Source organism: Notothenia rossii (assembly GCF_949606895.1).
Source record: "Notothenia rossii genome assembly, chromosome: 6".
Classification (NCBI taxonomy): Eukaryota; Metazoa; Chordata; class Actinopteri; order Perciformes; family Nototheniidae; genus Notothenia; species Notothenia rossii.
The window spans coordinates 2714360-2732005 of NC_136909.1; the positions used below are offsets into that span (position 1 = coordinate 2714360).

General features: G+C 42.8%; 1 protein-coding gene across 1 annotated transcript in view; it reads left to right on the forward strand.

Moving 5' to 3' along the window:
- LOC307043329 (zinc finger matrin-type protein 4-like) overlaps nt 1-17646 on the forward strand; it is a 179387-nt gene that overhangs the window by 140151 nt on the left and 21590 nt on the right. The window contains exon 6 of the mRNA XM_079687709.1: nt 10007-10103. Within this exon, the coding sequence (XP_079543835.1) occupies nt 10007-10103 (97 nt within the window). The remainder of the gene's footprint in view (nt 1-10006; nt 10104-17646) is intronic.

Here is a 17646-nt window from a genome sequence, read left to right on the forward strand (position 1 = left end):
CCGAATTTTGAGATTTTTTGAGAAAAAGTCAGATTTTTTAGAATTTTTGAGTAAAAATCTGAATTTTGAGAAAAAGTCAGATTTTTTAGATCTTTGAGAAAAAGTGAGAATGTTTTGAAAAAGTCAGAATTTTGAGAAAAAGTCAGAATTTTGAGAACAAGTCAGAGTTTTGAGAAAGCCTCTATGAAGATAGACATATGACAAGCATGATCATTTCTGACGTGGAGCTAATCTGATGTAAACATTGAATACTGCTTTCTATTCCCCTGGTCTCCCAGCTGTGTGCGTCACTCTTTAGTGTCCCCTGGTCTCCTAGCTGTGTGCGTCACTCTTTAGTGCCCCCTGGTCTCCCAGCTGTGTGCGTCACTCTTTAGTGTCCCCTGGTCTTCCAGCTGTGTGCGTCACTCTTTAGTGTCCCCTGGTCTCCCAGCTGTGTGCGTCACTCTTTAATGTCCCCTGGTCTCCCAGCTGTGTGCGTCACTCTTTAGTGTCCCCTGGTCTTCCAGCTGTGTGCGTCACTCTTTAGTGTCCCCTGGTCTCCCAGCTGTGTGCGTCACTCTTTAGTGTCCCCTGGTCTCCCAGCTGTGTGCGTCACTCTTTAGTGTCCTCTGGTCTCCCAGCTGTGTGCGTCACTCTTTAGTGTCCCCTGGTCTTCCGGCTGTGTGCGTCACTCTTTAGTGTCCCCTGGTCTCCCAGCTGTGTGAGTCACTCTTTAGTGTCCTCTGGTCTCCCAGCTGTGTGAGTCACTCTTTAGTGTCCTCTGCTCTCCAGCTGTGTGCGTCACAAATGTCTAAAAAGGATGAGAACTATGTTACATATTTAGTTGAGTTGGGAAGTCTGTAACAGAGAGTGGATTCCTCTCTTACTGTTCTCGTTTGCTGTGAAATTAATCTGCTGTGAAGTCTGCTCGGAAACTCACTATTTGCACCAACTTTCTTCACAAACACCTGCCTTATTTAAAAAAATAAATACGGTTCTTTTGGCTTGTCAAATGGTCCGTTTGCCCCAAGAAACGTTAAAGTTACAGAAGCAGAGAACACTGAGGTCTTCATCCTAATGTGAAGTGATAAAAGAGAGGTTTATGGATTCATGTTATGCTAAGAGAACATGATTCATCTTCAGAGGAATCACTTATTGTTCTTTCTCACTACAGTTGGTGAGAAGAATAGTGTGTGAAAACTATCAGCTTCGGTGTGAAAAACTTCATAGTAAATGTTGATTTTAAGCTCAAACGCATAATTGAATTCCTTTTATTAACTACGTGCTGCTCAGGAAAGCACAGATGAGTTCACACATGACATTATGTTTGTGTTGATTTGCACCACAAAGCACACCATTATAATACCGCATCAGTTGAGGGCGCTGACAATGGCTGGAATTTAGTTGGGATTTGGCTGCAATTTGTTTGGGATTCGACGGGGAATTGGTTGGGATCCAGCAGGGATTTGGTTAGAATCTGGCTGAGATTCGAATAGGACTTGGATGTCGCTTGGAAATGGCTGGGTTTCGTTTGGGATGATACATGGAATCGGTTGGGATTCAGCAGGGATTTGGTTGCGATTTTGTTCGGATTTAGCTCGGAAAAGCCTTTGATTCGGCTAACATTTTGCTGGGATTCGGCTGAGAACTGGTTGGGGACCAGCTACGATTTGAATGGGATTCGGCAAGGATTTTTGCTGGGTTTCATTTGGGATTGCACAGGGAACCGGTTGGGAACCGGTTGGGAATCAGATAGGATTTGGTTAGGATTTTGCTGGGAACCGGTTGGGAACCGGTTGGGAATCGGTTGGGAATCGGTTGGGAACCGGTTGGGAATCGGTTGGGATCCAGCTAGAAATATGTTTAGGATTTTGCTGGGTTTCAGTTGGCAGCCGAAAAAGGCCTAGGGGACATGTTTCAAACATTGTATTGAAATATTGACATTTAACAGCTTTGATGCCCATTACTACCATTAACCAATCAGCTATCTGGATATGGCTCTATTGTGTTATGTGTGTAAGTGTATATGTGTCTACTGTACATGTGAAAAAGTACCATTTTACCATGTTCTCCTTTGTAAGTTTGGCTCTGTATCACTTAACCTTTTTTGAGTCAAACTCAATATGGAAGTTTAGAAAAAATAAAAAGTTGTTCTAACAGATCATCCCATTAATGTTGGTCCCTTAGTTTCTTGATTTGCCGCCAAAAGGAGACACGGTGAATATTGTCCAGCCTGTGTTTTCCCAGACTCCATCATTGCAGTTAATTGCAGATGCATTTCTTCCCGATGAGATCGACCCCCCCTCTTCTTCCCTCCAGCTCTATAGAACCCCTTTGATTGCAGTTTATAATCTGTTGGCGGTGCTTCTGATCCTAAAATGGATCTATTAAGGCCTTAAAAGCCGGCTGATCAAAGCTCTCTTCAGGAGGAAACAAAGGGCGGAGTGTACAATAAATGCTTCAATTTAAACGATAGATTGGAGCAGCAGCAGGCCGGCCATTTGTTCTGCTCTCATCAACACATTACATCTCTACCTACTGCCCATTTCATAACTGCATCCAATTTCAGAGGCCAATCTTCTCTGTGATTTGGTGAGCAAGCCTTTTATTGCTTCGAGGGTTTGAAAAACACTTTGAGTGATGATTTCAGAACATTTGAGACTTACCAAGCACTTTGTTTTCCTAAAGATCCAGAGTCAGCATATTCACATCTCAAACCGCACTGTAACCTGAATTCATGTATTTTTTCTTTTAATGTTTCTTTTATTATCTTTACTTTGAAATGACTGTTTTTAAACGCCATTTTCTTAATGACTTTCATTTTTGTAAAGGACTTTGAATTGCCTTGTGTTGAAAGGTGCTGTTTAAAGAAACTTGCCTTGCCTTCGAGGGTTTGAAAAACACTTGAGTGATGATTTCAGAACAGAGAGAGAGTTGAGACTTACCAAACAGTGTGTTTCCTACACATTCAGACTCAGCATATGCCGTTTCAGGACGGGCGCCTGCTGCAATTAAGAGAGGGAACAAGATAAACGTGCACCATCTGAGAGGGCCAGATGGCTGCTGGGTAATTTAGCGTGAACCCCCGACCTGCACCACACTTTCCCAGCTCGTAAACAGAGCACCAGATCACTCATTCTGCCTTTGCACCGGCTTCCTGTCTGTCAGACAACTGATTTCTAAATACTGCTGCTGGTTTAAAGCATCGAATGGTTTATTCTGACCTCCTGCTAAATGATGAACCATCCAGATCCCTCAGGTCTTCTGGTCTGCTTTCTGTCCCCAGAGTCAGAACTCAACCTGGAGAAGTTCAGTTATTATGCTCCAAATATCTGGAACAAACTCCCAGAAGCCTGCAGGTCCGCTGCAACGAAGACTACTTTGAAATCCAGGCTGAAGGCTTTTCTTTTTGCCGCTGCTTTTAATTGATATATTCACATCTCACACTGCACTGTCACTTTTATTCATGTACCTGTTATTCATGTTTTATTATCTTTGCTTTTAAATTAGTGTTTTATAATATGTTTCGTATTTCATGTTTGAAAGCACTTTGAATTGCCTTGTGTTGAAAGGTGCTGTATAAATAATCTTGCCTTGCCACCATGTTCCCTCCCAACCGCTCAGGCAATAGGTCTCAATTAGCCGAGAGACAACGGGAGATTTAGTACGGAGCAAACCGAATAACTCAACTGAGCACCTGAACCTGTGACTTATTGGGGAGTCAATGTGGAGACGGGGGGGCGATACACACCCGCTGGCTTTTACCCTGTTCTACGAGCTTTCAATGAGATTGAATTCACTTTCAATCTGCGCCTTTATTGCTTAACGGTTTGCATTCAAAAGGGGAAGAGACATTTTGTTCTCGGTTAGGTTGTGTATCTTTAACGATGCAATCTGTAGATACAGTCAACCGTCAAACATCAGCAGGACAGGACTCTTTAAAGTAGAGACACTGCATACTGATATACACCTGAACATCAGCAGGAGAGGACTCTTTAAAGTAGAGACACTGCATACTGATATACACCTGAACATCAGCAGGAGAGGACTCTTTAAAGCAGAGACACTACACACTGATATACATCTGAACATCAGCAGGAGAGGACTCTTTAAAGTAGAGACACTGCATACTGATATACACCTGAACATCAGCAGGAGAGGACTCTTTAAAGTAGAGACACTACATACTGATATACACCTGAACATCAGCAGGAGAGGACTCTTTAAAGTAGAGACGCTACATACTGATATACACCTGAACATCAGCAGGAGAGGACTCTTTAAAGTAGAGACACTACATACTGATATACACCTGAACATCAGCAGGAGAGGACTCTTTAAAGTAGAGACACTACATACTGATATACACCTGAACATCAGCAGGAGAGGACTCTTTAAAGTAGAGACACTACATACTGATATACACCTGAACATCAGCAGGAGAGGACTCTTTAAAGTAGAGACACTACACACTGATATACACCTGAACATCAGAGGAGAGGACTCTTTAAAGAAGAGACACTACATACTGATATACACCTGAACATCAGCAGGAGAGGACTCTTTAAAGTAGAGACACTACACACTGATATACACCTGAACATCAGCAGGAGAGGATTCTTTAAAGTAGAGACACTACAAACTGATATACACCTGAACATCAGCAGGAGAGGACTCTTTAAAGTAGAGACACTACATACTGATATACACCTGAACATCAGCAGGAGAGGAATCTTTAAAGTAGAGACACTACATACTGATATACACCTGAACATCAGCAGGAGAGGACTCTTTAAAGTAGAGACACTACATACTGATATACACCTGAACATCAGCAGGAGAGGACTCTTTAAAGTAGAGACACTACAAACTGATATACACCTGAACATCAGCAGGAGAGGACTCTTTAAAGTAGAGACACTACACACTGATATGCACCTGAACATCAGCAGGAGAGGACTCTTTAAAGTAGAGACACTACACACTGATATACACCTGAACATCAGCAGGAGAGGACTCTTTAAAGTAGAGACACTACATACTGATATACACCTGAACATCAGAGGAGAGGACTCTTTAAAGTAGAGACACTACATACTGATATACACCTGAACATCAGCAGGAGAGGACTCTTTAAAGTAGAGACACTACATACTGATATACACCTGAACATCAGCAGGAGAGGACTCTTTAAAGTAGAGACACTACACACTGATATACACCTGAACATCAGCAGGAGAGGACTCTTTAAAGTAGAGACACTACATACTGATATACACCTGAACATCAGCATGAGAGGACTCTTTAAAGTAGAGACACTACATACTGATATACACCTGAACATCAGCAGGAGAGGACTCTTTAAAGTAGAGACACTGCATACTGATATACACCTGAACATCAACAGGAGAGGACTCTTTAAAGTAGAGACATTGCATACTGATATACACCTGAACATCAGCAGGAGAGGACTCTTTAAAGTAGAGACACTACATACTGATATACACCTGAACATCAGCAGGAGAGGACTCTTTAAAGTAGAGACACTACATACTGATATACACCTGAACATCAGCAGGAGAGGACTCTTTAAAGTAGAGACACTACATACTGATATACACCTGAACATCAGCAGGAGAGGACTCTTTAAAGTAGAGGCACTACATACTGATATACACCTGAACATCAGCAGGAGAGGACTCTTTAAAGTAGAGACACTACATACTGATATACACCTGAACATCAGCAGGAGAGGACTCTTTAAAGTAGAGACACTACATACTGATATACACCTGAACATCAGCAGGAGAGGACTCTTTAAAGTAGAGACACTACATACTGATATACACCTGAACATCAGCAGGAGAGGACTCTTTAAAGTAGAGACACTACATACTGATATACACCTGAACATCAGCAGGAGAGGACTCTTTAAAGTAGAGACACTACATACTGATATACACCTGAACATCAGCAGGAGAGGACTCTTTAAAGTAGAGACATGTCCTCTTAAAGATGATCGGTTATCAGTACTTTTCCAAAACTGATGCAACATAAAGGGCTGTTTTTTTAGCACTACAAGGATTTGTAAATTAAACGAGAACAACTTCTAGAAGTCATAAAGTTTGGACTCTTTTTGTCCTCAGGATGCTTTTTGAAACAGCCTCAAGTTCACTTTGTTCTACTTTCCAAAACGTACCTCTGTGAGATAAAATGAAGATAAAAGACTTCGGACAGCATTTTCCTCCCCTCCACAAACTCTTTTAAACGTGTCCAACTTTACTCAGATATTTGAGTCGTTTTTCTTCCTCTGCTTGCTCTCGTAATCCCCGATGAGGGTCGAGTTAAACAAAACAAACGATTCGTCGAGAGCAGGAGGCGATGAGGGGGAGCTCTGCAGCTGCATGGAGCCTCGCTGAGATCCATCGCTCATGCCGGGGGCCGCCGAGTAATCTATCACCCCTTCAGAAATAATTTGAGAAGCAAGCTGTCAAAGGGCGGCTGCGGAGAGCGGCCTCGATGTGTTCTGGAAGTAATATGGTCTGTGTTTACATTAGCATGCTAACACTCAGAGCTAACCTGCACTGGAGAGAGCATGTGTGAAGAAGCAGGAAATCAAAAGGAAGTCACCTTGTGGTAAACCTGAGAGAGAGAGAGAGAGTTTGAGCTCCATCCTGTTTCAGAGAGAATCCTTGATGTGGTTTGGAACATGATGTGGAGTTTCATCACGGCAGCATTTAGCTGAGTTTCTGCTGGGAGAGTTCTGATCAAGCATTGGCTCCACCTCCTCCACCCAGAATCAGCACTTTAGTAACAGCTGAAATAGGTTTGAGGCTAGAATTGGTGATCTGTTTGGTATTTTGAGCAAAACACTTCATAGACATGTTTTTTATATATTTGAGATCTATAATATATGCCTAAAAATAGTATAATGGCAGACCTTTAATGACGTCAATAAAACTACAGTTTCTACAGGACACTGCCGGGAGTAATAGATTACATATAACGGGATAACGTTATCAGGATACTAATAAAAAGTATTCCGTAATCGTGCAAATACTTTAATACTTTTACTTGAGTAACATTTTTAATGCACAACTTTTACTGTGACAGAGTATTCCTACACTCTGGTACTTCTACTTTTACTCAAGAACAAGATCTGAATACTTCTACTTTTACTCAAGTACAAGATCTGAGTACTTCTACTTTTACTCAAATACATGATCTAAGTACTTCTACTTTTACTCAAGTACAAGATCTGAGTACTTCTACTTTTACTCAAGTACAAGATCTGAGTACTTCTACTTTTACTCAAGTACAAGATCTGAGTATTTCTACTTTTACTCAAGTACAAGATCTGAGTACTTCTACTTTTACTCAAGTACAAGATCTGAGTACTTCTACTTTTACTAAGTACAAGATCTGAGTACTTCTACTTTTACTCAAGTACAAGATCTGAGTACTTCTACTTTTACTCAAGTACAAGATCTGAGTACTTCTACTTTTACTCAAGTACAAGATCTGAGTACTTCTACTTTTACTCAAGTACAAGATCTGAGTACTTCTACTTTTACTAAGTACAAGATCTGAGTACTTCTACTTTTACTCAAGTACAAGATCTGAGTACTTCTACTTTTACTCAAGAACAAGATCTGAGTACTTCTACTTTTACTCTAGTACAATATCTGAGTACTTCTACTTTCACTCATGTACAGGATCTGAATACTTCTACTTTTACTCAAGTACAATATCTGAGTACTTCTACTTTCACTCATGTACAGGATCTGAATACTTCTCCCAGCTCTGATAAAGTACTATATATTTATAGAAGCCGTGGTTCAGGCTGTATTTGATGGAGGAGGACATTGAGATGTAATTCAATGGGTGCAGGGTGACATTTGTTTCCTCCTGCCTCTCGCTGGAAGCCGTCTTCGTGGAGGATTTAACTCGATTGTCAGAGCGAGGCAATCAGGGCGGCCATTATTCAAACTGCAATGATATGATTACAGCATGACAGCGAGTCAAGGCTGTTAATACCTGCTGCCGATTCATAAAACGTTATTATATTCTGTTGACTCCAAATCAATCTGACAGATCCAGCAACTTTCGGCACGAGTTGTTTTCATTACGGATTTAAGACTTTATGGCATTAAATGGGGCAAAAGTGAAGGAATACTTGCTTTAATGAGATCTTCTATTATAAACATATCAATAACGTATTCATATTGTCTCTGAATATGAAGGTTTTGCAATCTAATCAGAGATACAGGGTACAACTAGAAAATGCGTGTGAATGCTGTAAACTGTGAACATTTGTGTCTGAATTTAGCTGAAAATGCAGAAAAGTGAAATGATTTGAATCAAATTGTTACAGCTCAAATGCATTGCAATGACTTTGTTGAAAACTTGAAAGTGAAATGTTAAACTGGAAGAGTAGGAAAAATAGTGAAGAAGCTTAATATTTAAAAGAAAAGGTTTAAAAAGGTATCAACAACAAATAGCCTCAATGTCCTGAAATAGCTGAATCATTTAATAGTTGAATGGTTTCTGCAGCTGAAAGTAGGCTGAAGGAGTTACATATCAGATGTAAGTAGTAGTGAATGAATTTGTATTAAGAAGATAAAAGAAAGTAAAAAGGCTTGAGAAAGCTGCAGAATATTTTGACTGCAAACTTTTGGACTAAAAGCATACGTCACCAATAACGTATAAAATATGTGGAACCTGTTGAAGTCAGAATGAAGTCTCCGTCAGACAGAAAATAATAGGCTGAGACAGTCTGTTGAAGTCCAGTCTGTGGGTGTTTCTCAATGTCGAGGACGCTTCCTTGGTCGGACACGTCTTCCGAGTCAGGTCCTGCAGAAGCGAGGCAAGAATCCTTCCTAGCCTCGGAAAACGAAGAATGGTGGAACAGGCTAACAGGTGTGCAGGTGTGCGTTTAGGCCCCGCCTAAAATGGAGCACGATTTCCGCCAAAGATTTGGGAAATTGGTCGGTGCGCAAAGCATTGTGGGGATTTTAAGACCGCGGAGCTACACATGTGCAGCCTCGAAATTTCCCGCAACGAAGGACGCCGGGCTCGGTAGAATTCCAAGGATCCTGGACATTGGAACAGTCCTTCGGCGGGACTCGATGACGTAGCATCTTTGAAATAGTGGCTCTGGAAGAGCCTTCATCGACATTGAGAAACACCCTGTGTGTTTGTGTTTGAGGTGACGACGTTATCAAACACCTGTGTGTGTAAGCCCAGAGATCAAAGGTTACCATGGTGACGATGTTATCAAACACCAGTGTGTAAGCCCAGAGATCAAAGGTTACCATGGTGACGACGTTATCAAACACCAGTGTGTAAGCCCAGAGATCAAAGGTTACCATGGTGACGACGTTATCAAACACCAGTGTTTGTAAGCCCAGAGATCAAAGGTTACCATGGTGACGACGTTACACAGCATTCGCACTAATTAAATCCAGAGCTTAATCACAGATCAAATGTACGTTAAAGAGTTTCGAACGTATCGTCTCCAGTGTCTGTTTCTTTGTTTCTTAATATTTGTCCTTGTTGATGTTGCAAATACAAATTGAAAGAGCCTAGTCTGCTCTGATCGGTTAGCTGGCCGGCTCTGTTGTGATTGGTCGACTGCTTAGAGATACACCTTATCACGTACAATTTGTTGGAGCGCCAGCCAATAGAAGCGCGAGTGTTACAAAGTTACAAAGCTAACTTTAATATTGCTACTCATACAAAAAAGGGTCCTAGCTTCCCCTAAACTCTTTTTATTAAACACAACAATGAGTGTATTGATAAAAAGCTACATAAATGTATAATTATAACTTACTAACTTAAAACAGGTGTTTAATCCCAGATCGAATGCGCGTTAAAGGGTCTTCAGTGATTGTACTGTTATCTTAAATATCTGTTTCCTGTTTCTTCTCTTGGTATGTGTCTCTGTTGAAGTCGGAGCTCCTGTGATCTGACAGAGAGTATTATATATCTCTAATTATATACATGTTGTGTTTCTGTTTGCTCTCAGGTCTGAAGCGCAGCTACACGTGTGAAGTGTGCAGCGTCACTCTGAACTCGGTGGCTCAGTACCACGCACACCTGCAGGGCTCCAAGCACCAAAACAAGTGAGTGCACGTCCTGTCAGATATTCACGCTCCTCGTCCTCGGCCCAAAGTACATGTTGTTTCCCCCTCTTTGATGTGCGTCCTCTTTTCTGCTTCACACATTTACACGTGGCATGAATAAATGATGAGCGGGATGGAGAGCTGCTTTGCTGACGCAGAGGTTTTGCATCCTGTGATTTCTCCTCTCTTCAGTCTGCAATTTAAAACAATATTCTCTAATTGAGCTGCTCTCAGACGCTGCCTGCAGGAAACTGAGAGCTTTCACAACAAACCTGCTGGAGCCGTCTCTCTACCATAAAACAACAGCTGGTTTAAGAGCAGCTGTTCACAGCGTTCCCCCCAGTCACAACAGGTTCCTTAAATGAACACCGGGACGCAGGAAGCTTTTCTAAATGCATTCACCATTAAGCAAATCCACAAGTTCCCCAAACAAATGGGACCGTCTGAAACACACCGTGTGTCTCTGCTGAGTTCTTTATAAACCGGTCATTTGTTTGTTTGTTTGTTTGTTTATTTATTTAAAGGACAGTGCACATTAATCCACATTACTGTAAATGAGCCAGTGTTAGCCAGCAGGCTAATTTTCAACTGTTGTCCTTGGCAAGATGTTAAATGACCACAACAAGATTAGAGGAATACAAACATAATTAAACAGAGTACAGCAGACAACATCAGTATAACAATAGAGAGGAACAAACAAACAAACATGCAAACAGATGACATATCATGGTACCTTGATGCCTTGATGCCTTGATACCTTGATACCTTGATGCAGTTCAAAGTGTTCACATGTTTGATTGTTTAAAAGCTAGTTCTCATGATGGTGGTTAAATGTATGATAGGAGGTGTTATTCCTAATCTGTATTGGTATTGTGTTCCAAAGTGTTGATGCCCTCACAGTTATACAGCAGATCTCCTGCAGGTGTGTGACCTTGAGGTCCGGATGAATTATTCTGCAGAGGCTCCAGTTTGAAAGTAGACCACACTTGGGGGGTGTAGTGCTGCTGGCAGTACCCATAAGGAGTTGCACACATGCCGCGACGTGTCTTTAGTTGTAAGCCCTGTGGCGATCTGCTCATCTGTCATACTGACCATACAGTAACGCCATTGAAGATAATACGATACAGTAAAGTACTTCCGGGTCTGTGTGTGCCATTCAAGCTCGGCGCTGCGTGGAGTTAATTCATGTTCTTCAGAATTTGGAACACGAAGAATTTTGCCTTAAATGAAAGGCGAACGACGCTCCATGCGATTTGTATTCACTCTGTAATCTTCTGGACTCTCCTTTGCAGCGAAGTGTTTCTGCAGCAGTGTGAGAGTGTGTTTCTAGGTGTGAATTGATTGGCTGCACGGTGCATGTCCCTGACTTAATTCCCCCCTGTTGGCCGGTTGGACTCAGGGAGACGTGACATGGTGTTCAACAGCCTGGCTTCAGTCACGGAGGGAGCCTCCTGCTTTACATGCATCAATACCAACACACTGTCGTCGCCCCCCCCCCCCCCCCCCCTCTCTCTCTCTGTCAGGGAATCGACCCGCACGCGACCCTCAGCCTCAGGCCTAAACCCCCCCCCCCCCCCAACACCAACCTACCACACTGCCTGGGGTCTATATAGGTCATTTGTTTAATGCTAGTCCACACGGACAGCAGCTGAGAGTTCCTCCATCCACACAGACTGGAAGCAGAGACGCACTAAGCCAAACTGATTCAAGCACAAACTGAAGTGTTTCAAAATAAAGTTTGAATCCAGCCCTATTCTGCTTTATTGTGTGTTCCCCCCCTGTGGGGTGTTCTTACAGGTTTTAGTGTGTGTGTGTGTGTGTGTGTGTGTCTGTCTGTCTGTCTGTCTGTCTGTCTGTCTGTCTGTCTGTCTGTCTGTCTGTCTGTCTGTCTGTCTGTCTGTCTGTCTGTCTGTCTGTCTGTCTGTGGCGCTGCGACTGGTCTGTTTGTATAGGTAGACTGTAAGAGTAAAGTACAGTTGATATACTCTAGTCTAGCGTTACACTTCTCAGATATTAACATAGCTGCCATACGTTGCCGAACACTAAGTAAAGTGAGACCTTAGACGGGGCAGTGATATTAAAACAGTCTGAGTTATTTAGTTATTGTTCTGCTGTTCGTCCTGAGAAACCCTGGGTTGACTTACCGAGTCGATACACAGGTGTATTAATACCTTTTGACCCCATCAGTCGGGACGAAAGTAACACAATGTCGGTTTGAATTATTTATATTATCCCTGCTTTTATTACAGAATACTGACATTGTCCTTCAAATGTCACTTGAAGAATATTATGTCATTTGTCTCGATGTCTGTGAGGAAAAGCATCCTCTCTTCAACCCGACCTCTCTGTCGTTCATACCCTCTTTCTCCAATTTTGTTAATACAATATATAACATTACATTTCATTGCATTTAGCTGACGCTTTTATCCAAAGCGACTTACAATAAGTGCATTCGACCAGGAAGATACAACCTTTAAGAAAACAGAATCATATAAGTACATCAGGTTTCATAGAGCCAAACATTTCAAGTGCTACTCAACTGGCATTTAGAAAGCCAGCCCTTTATTAGTATATAAATGCTTTGTTAGTAATTCTATCGCTCGAAGTGGAGTCTAAAGAGATGAGTTTTCAGTCTGAAGAAGATGTGTAAGCTATCTGCTGTCCTGATTTCAATGGGGAGCTCATTCCACCATTTTGGAGCCAGGATAGCAAACCCACGTGTTTTTGCTGACGGGAACTTGGGTCCCCCTCGCAGTGCGGGTGCAGCGAGCTGTTTGGCTGATGCAGAGCGGAGTGCACGTGCTGGGGTGTACGGTTTAACCATGTCCTGGATGTAGGAAGGGCCAGATCCATTCACAGCATGGTACGCAAGTACCAGTGTCTTGAAGTGGATTCTAGCAGTTACTGGAAGCCAGTGAAGGGAGCGGAGGAGCGGTGTGGTGTGGGAGAATTTGGGAAGGTTGAAGACCAGACGAGCCGCTGCATTCTGGATGAGCTGCAGAGGTCGGATGGCACATGCAGGTAGACCAGCCAGGAGGGAGTTGCAGTAGTCTAGGCGTGAGATGACGAGAGCCTGGACCAGAATCTGCGCTGATGTCTGGGTCAGCTGGGGACGTATCCTCCTGATGTTGTAAAGAGTGTATCTGCAGCAGCGGGTTGTAGCAGCGATGTTTGCAGTGAAGGACAGTTTGTTATCTAGGACCACACCCAGATTCCTTGCAGTCTGAGTCGGGGAAACAACAGAGGTGCCGATGTTGATTGTTAGGTCAAGAGTGGGACAATCTTTTCCCGGAAGGAAGAGCAGTTCAGTCTTGTCAAGGTTGAGCTTGAGGTGATGAGCAGACATCCACCGAGAGATGTCTGCTAGGCAAGCAGAGATGCGTGCGACGACCTGGGTCTCTGAGCGGGGAAAGGACAGAATTAGTTGGGTGTCGTCAGCGTAGCAGTGGTATGAAAAACCATGCGGGCTAATGACAGACCCGAGCGAGTTTGTGTACAAGGAGAAGAGGAGGGGACCAAGAACCGAGCCCTGAGGGACCCCTGTAGTTAATTGACAAGGGTCGGACTCGGACCCTCTCCAAGTAACCCTGTAGGTGCGGTCGTTGAGGTATGAGGTGAGGAGGGAAAGTGCAGTGCCTGAAACTCCAAGTTCTTGGAGAGTGCGAAGGAGGATCCGATGGTTCACCGTGTCGAATGCAGAAGACAGGTCCAGAAGGGTGATGACAGAGGAGAGGGAGGCTGCTTTAGCAGTGTGCAGTTCATCATGTAACATGTGGCATTAGGGCTGTAAAGTACACAATGTGTCCGCATTACAGACACAGAAGAAATGTCTCTCTGAGGGTTAGCAGAACAGCACTAAACTTAGCATTTATATTTATAGCCTCCCTGATTCATGCAAATTCATTTTAACGTTTCACTTCTATGTTAATCAATTTCAATTATCTTTCATTGCTTTTTTTTTGCTGGAATAAAGTTTCACTTTAAACGGAGCAGAAGACGAACGGCCTGTTAATGTGAGCGGCGCTGCGGCAGTGCATCGAGACTCTGTCGATAGGTCAGATCCTGACAGTCATTATATTCCTTCACCTCCTCCAGGGACAGCCATCCATCTGTGTGTGTGTGTGTGTGTGTGTGTGTGTGTGTGTGTGTGTGTGTGTGTGTGTGTGTGTGTGTGTGTGTGTGTGTGTGTGTGTGTGTGTGTGTGTGTGTGTGTGTGTGTGTGTGTGTGTGTGTGTGTGTGTGTGTGTGTGTGTGTGTGTGTGTGTGTGTGTGTGTGTGTGTGTGTGTGTGTGTGTGTGTGTGTGTGTGTGTGTGTGTGTCCAGACTACATGCAGATAACATTGTAATGAGCTGCTGCAGCATGGTGGTCGAAATGTAATCCACACTTATAGCATTTAGTAGAATCAATCTATTTCCAGCTGGATGGACAGATAACCTACGCATGTCTCCTCAAGTCGCTGAATGTTTTCTAAATGATGCATGTCAAGTGGCTGAAGATGTTTCTTCATGAGTTTTGGAACATGTGTGTTTTTATATCTGCATCCTTTCTGTTTCTACTAATAGAAGAGCTTTGGGTCGTTGTGATGTGTTTGCAGCTGTCGGCCACCCCACTTTTACACTCAAAATAGCACTTTTGTAGGTAGAGAAATATGCAAATGAACCCAGCCTGTGTGTTGTTCATAGTCAGTTCCTGAAGATATCCATATAGTATTCTCCCCCTTCAATTTCTGACATCCCTTCACCTGAGGCTGCTGTTGTGGAAAGGATTCCTGACAGCTATAATGTTTTGTTTTCCTCACAGTTGAGCTTCTCCGTGACCTTTTGGCACTCGAACACTGTTAAAAACCGTGGACTGCAGAACGTCAGACACACATCAGTGGAGATGAATCACTCTGTAAACAGGGTGCATGATAAATCACTTTTTTAACCGTGCAGGATTTTAGTTGCTCTGGCATATTGTGAGATGAAGCACTCATTTGGAAAAAGATAGTCAGGAAAAGGTCAGAGATTTCTGATAGCTGACTGACGTGCACACTTTATAGCCCAACATTAGCCACCTTTAGCTTAGCGGTGGTGACATGAAGTCATGTGACCGTGCTGTAGTTCCTTTATAGCCCAACATTAGCCTCCTTTAGCTTAGCGGTGGTGACATGAAGTCATGTGACCGTGCTGTAGTTCCTTTATAGCCCAACATTAGCCACCTTTAGCTTAGCGGTGGTGACGTGAAGTCATGTGACCGTGCTGTAGTTCCTTTATAGCCCAACATTAGCCTCCTTTAGCTTAGCGGTGGTGACATGAAGTCATGTGACCGTGCTGTAGTTCCTTTATAGCCCAACATTAGCCACCTTTAGCTTAGCGGTGGTGACGTGAAGTCATGTGACCGTGCTGTAGTTCCTTTATAGCCCAACATTAGCCGCCTTTAGCTTAGCGGTGGTGACGTGAAGTCATGTGACCGTGCTGTAGTTCCTTTATAGCCCAACATTAGCCACCTTTAGCTTAGCGATGGTGACGTGAAGTCATGTGACCGTGCTGTAGTTCCTTTACAGCCCAACATTAGCCTCCTTTAGCTTAGCGTTGGTGACGTGAAGTCATGTGACCGTGCTGTAGTTCCTTTATAGCCCAACATTAGCCACCTTTAGCTTAGCGGTGGTGACCTGAAGTCATGTGACCGTGCTGTAGTTCCTTTATAGCCCAACATTAGCCTCCTTTAGCTGAGCGGTGGTGACGTGAAGTCATGTGACCGTGCTGTAGTTCCTTTATAGCCCAACATTAGCCACCTTTAGCTTAGCGGTGGTGACGTGAAGTCATGTGACCGTGCTGTAGTTCCTTTATAGCCCAACATCAGCCACCTTTAGCTTAGCGGTGGTGACGTGAAGTCATGTGACCGTGCTGTAGTTCCTTTATAGCCCAACATTTGCTTTTTACTTCAGAAATCATAAAGTGGTGTGAATATGAGATTATCTGAGTAAGTATAATAAATGTAAAAAAGGTGTTCTATCCATGGTATAAACATGTATCATGTCTCTCCATTATGAATACTCTCCAGTATTCCCAGTATATAAATGGTTATTTTTAGCTCAATAACTGGGCAGATGTGATGGTTTTATGTGGGGCACTGACGCTGACTCATGCTGTGATTTGTGTTACATTTGGTTTACAGTCTGAAAGGAGTGATTGTGTTTATCCTGGTCGTTTTCCCAGAGACGTGAAACAGGATTTTACATTTTAAATCTGACCCACGCCTACCTGTGTCTCTCTATCTTTAGTGCGTCTCCTCTCCATGTCCACAGTGCACCCGTCCACTTTAACTCCACTTTATCAGAGCAGAAAGTCACACAGGCCGCTTTTAGAACCAGACGCTGGAAGCTGGATGTTAGCCTGCAGCTCAGCAGACATCTTGACATTTCAACTGTTCTGCATCCACTTAAAGAATACTTTAAAAAGTGGTGGTATTTTAGAATCAAATATTTCAAATGATTGGATTTTAATAATATGTGTCATGATCTGTTGGTATCAGAGTGTAGCGACACTACATACTGATATACACCTGAACATCAGCAGGAGAGGACTCTTTAAAGTAGAGACACTACATACTGATATACACCTGAACATCAGCAGGAGAGGACTCTTTAAAGTAGAGACACTACATACTGATATACACCTGAACATCAGCAGGAGAGGACTCTTTAAAGTAGAGACACTACATACTGATATACACCTGAACATCAGCAGGAGAGAACTCTTTAAAGTAGAGACACTACATACTGATATACACCTGAACATCAGCAGGAGAGGACTCTTTATAGTAGATACACTACATACTGATACACAGCTGAACATCAGTAGGAGAGGACTCTTTAAAGTAGAGACACTACATACTGATATACACCTGAACATCAGCAGGAGAGGACTCTTTAAAGTAGAGACACTACATACTGATATACACCTGAACATCAGCAGGAGAGGACTCTTTAAAGTAGAGACACTACATACTGATATACACCTGAACATCAGCAGGAGAGGACTCTTTAAAGTAGAGACACTACATACTGATATACACCTGAACATCAGCAGGAGAGGACTCTTTAAAGTAGAGACACTACATACTGATATACACCTGAACATCAGCAGGAGAGGACTCTTTAAAGTAGAGATACTACATACTGATATACACCTGAACATCAGCAGGAGAGAACTCTTTAAAGTAGAGACACTACATACTGATTTACACCTGAACATCAGCAGGAGAGGACTCTTTAAAGTAGAGACACTACATACTGATATACACCTGAACATCAGCAGGAGAGGACTCTTTAAAGTAGAGACACTACATACTGATATACACCTGAACATCAGCAGGAGAGGACTCTTTAAAGTAGAGACACTACATACTGATATACACCTGAACATCAGCAGGAGAGGACTCTTTAAAGTAGAGACACTACATACTGATATACACCTGAACATCAGCAGGAGAGGACTCTTTAAAGTAGAGACACTACATACTGATATACACCTGAACATCAGCATGAGAGGACTCTTT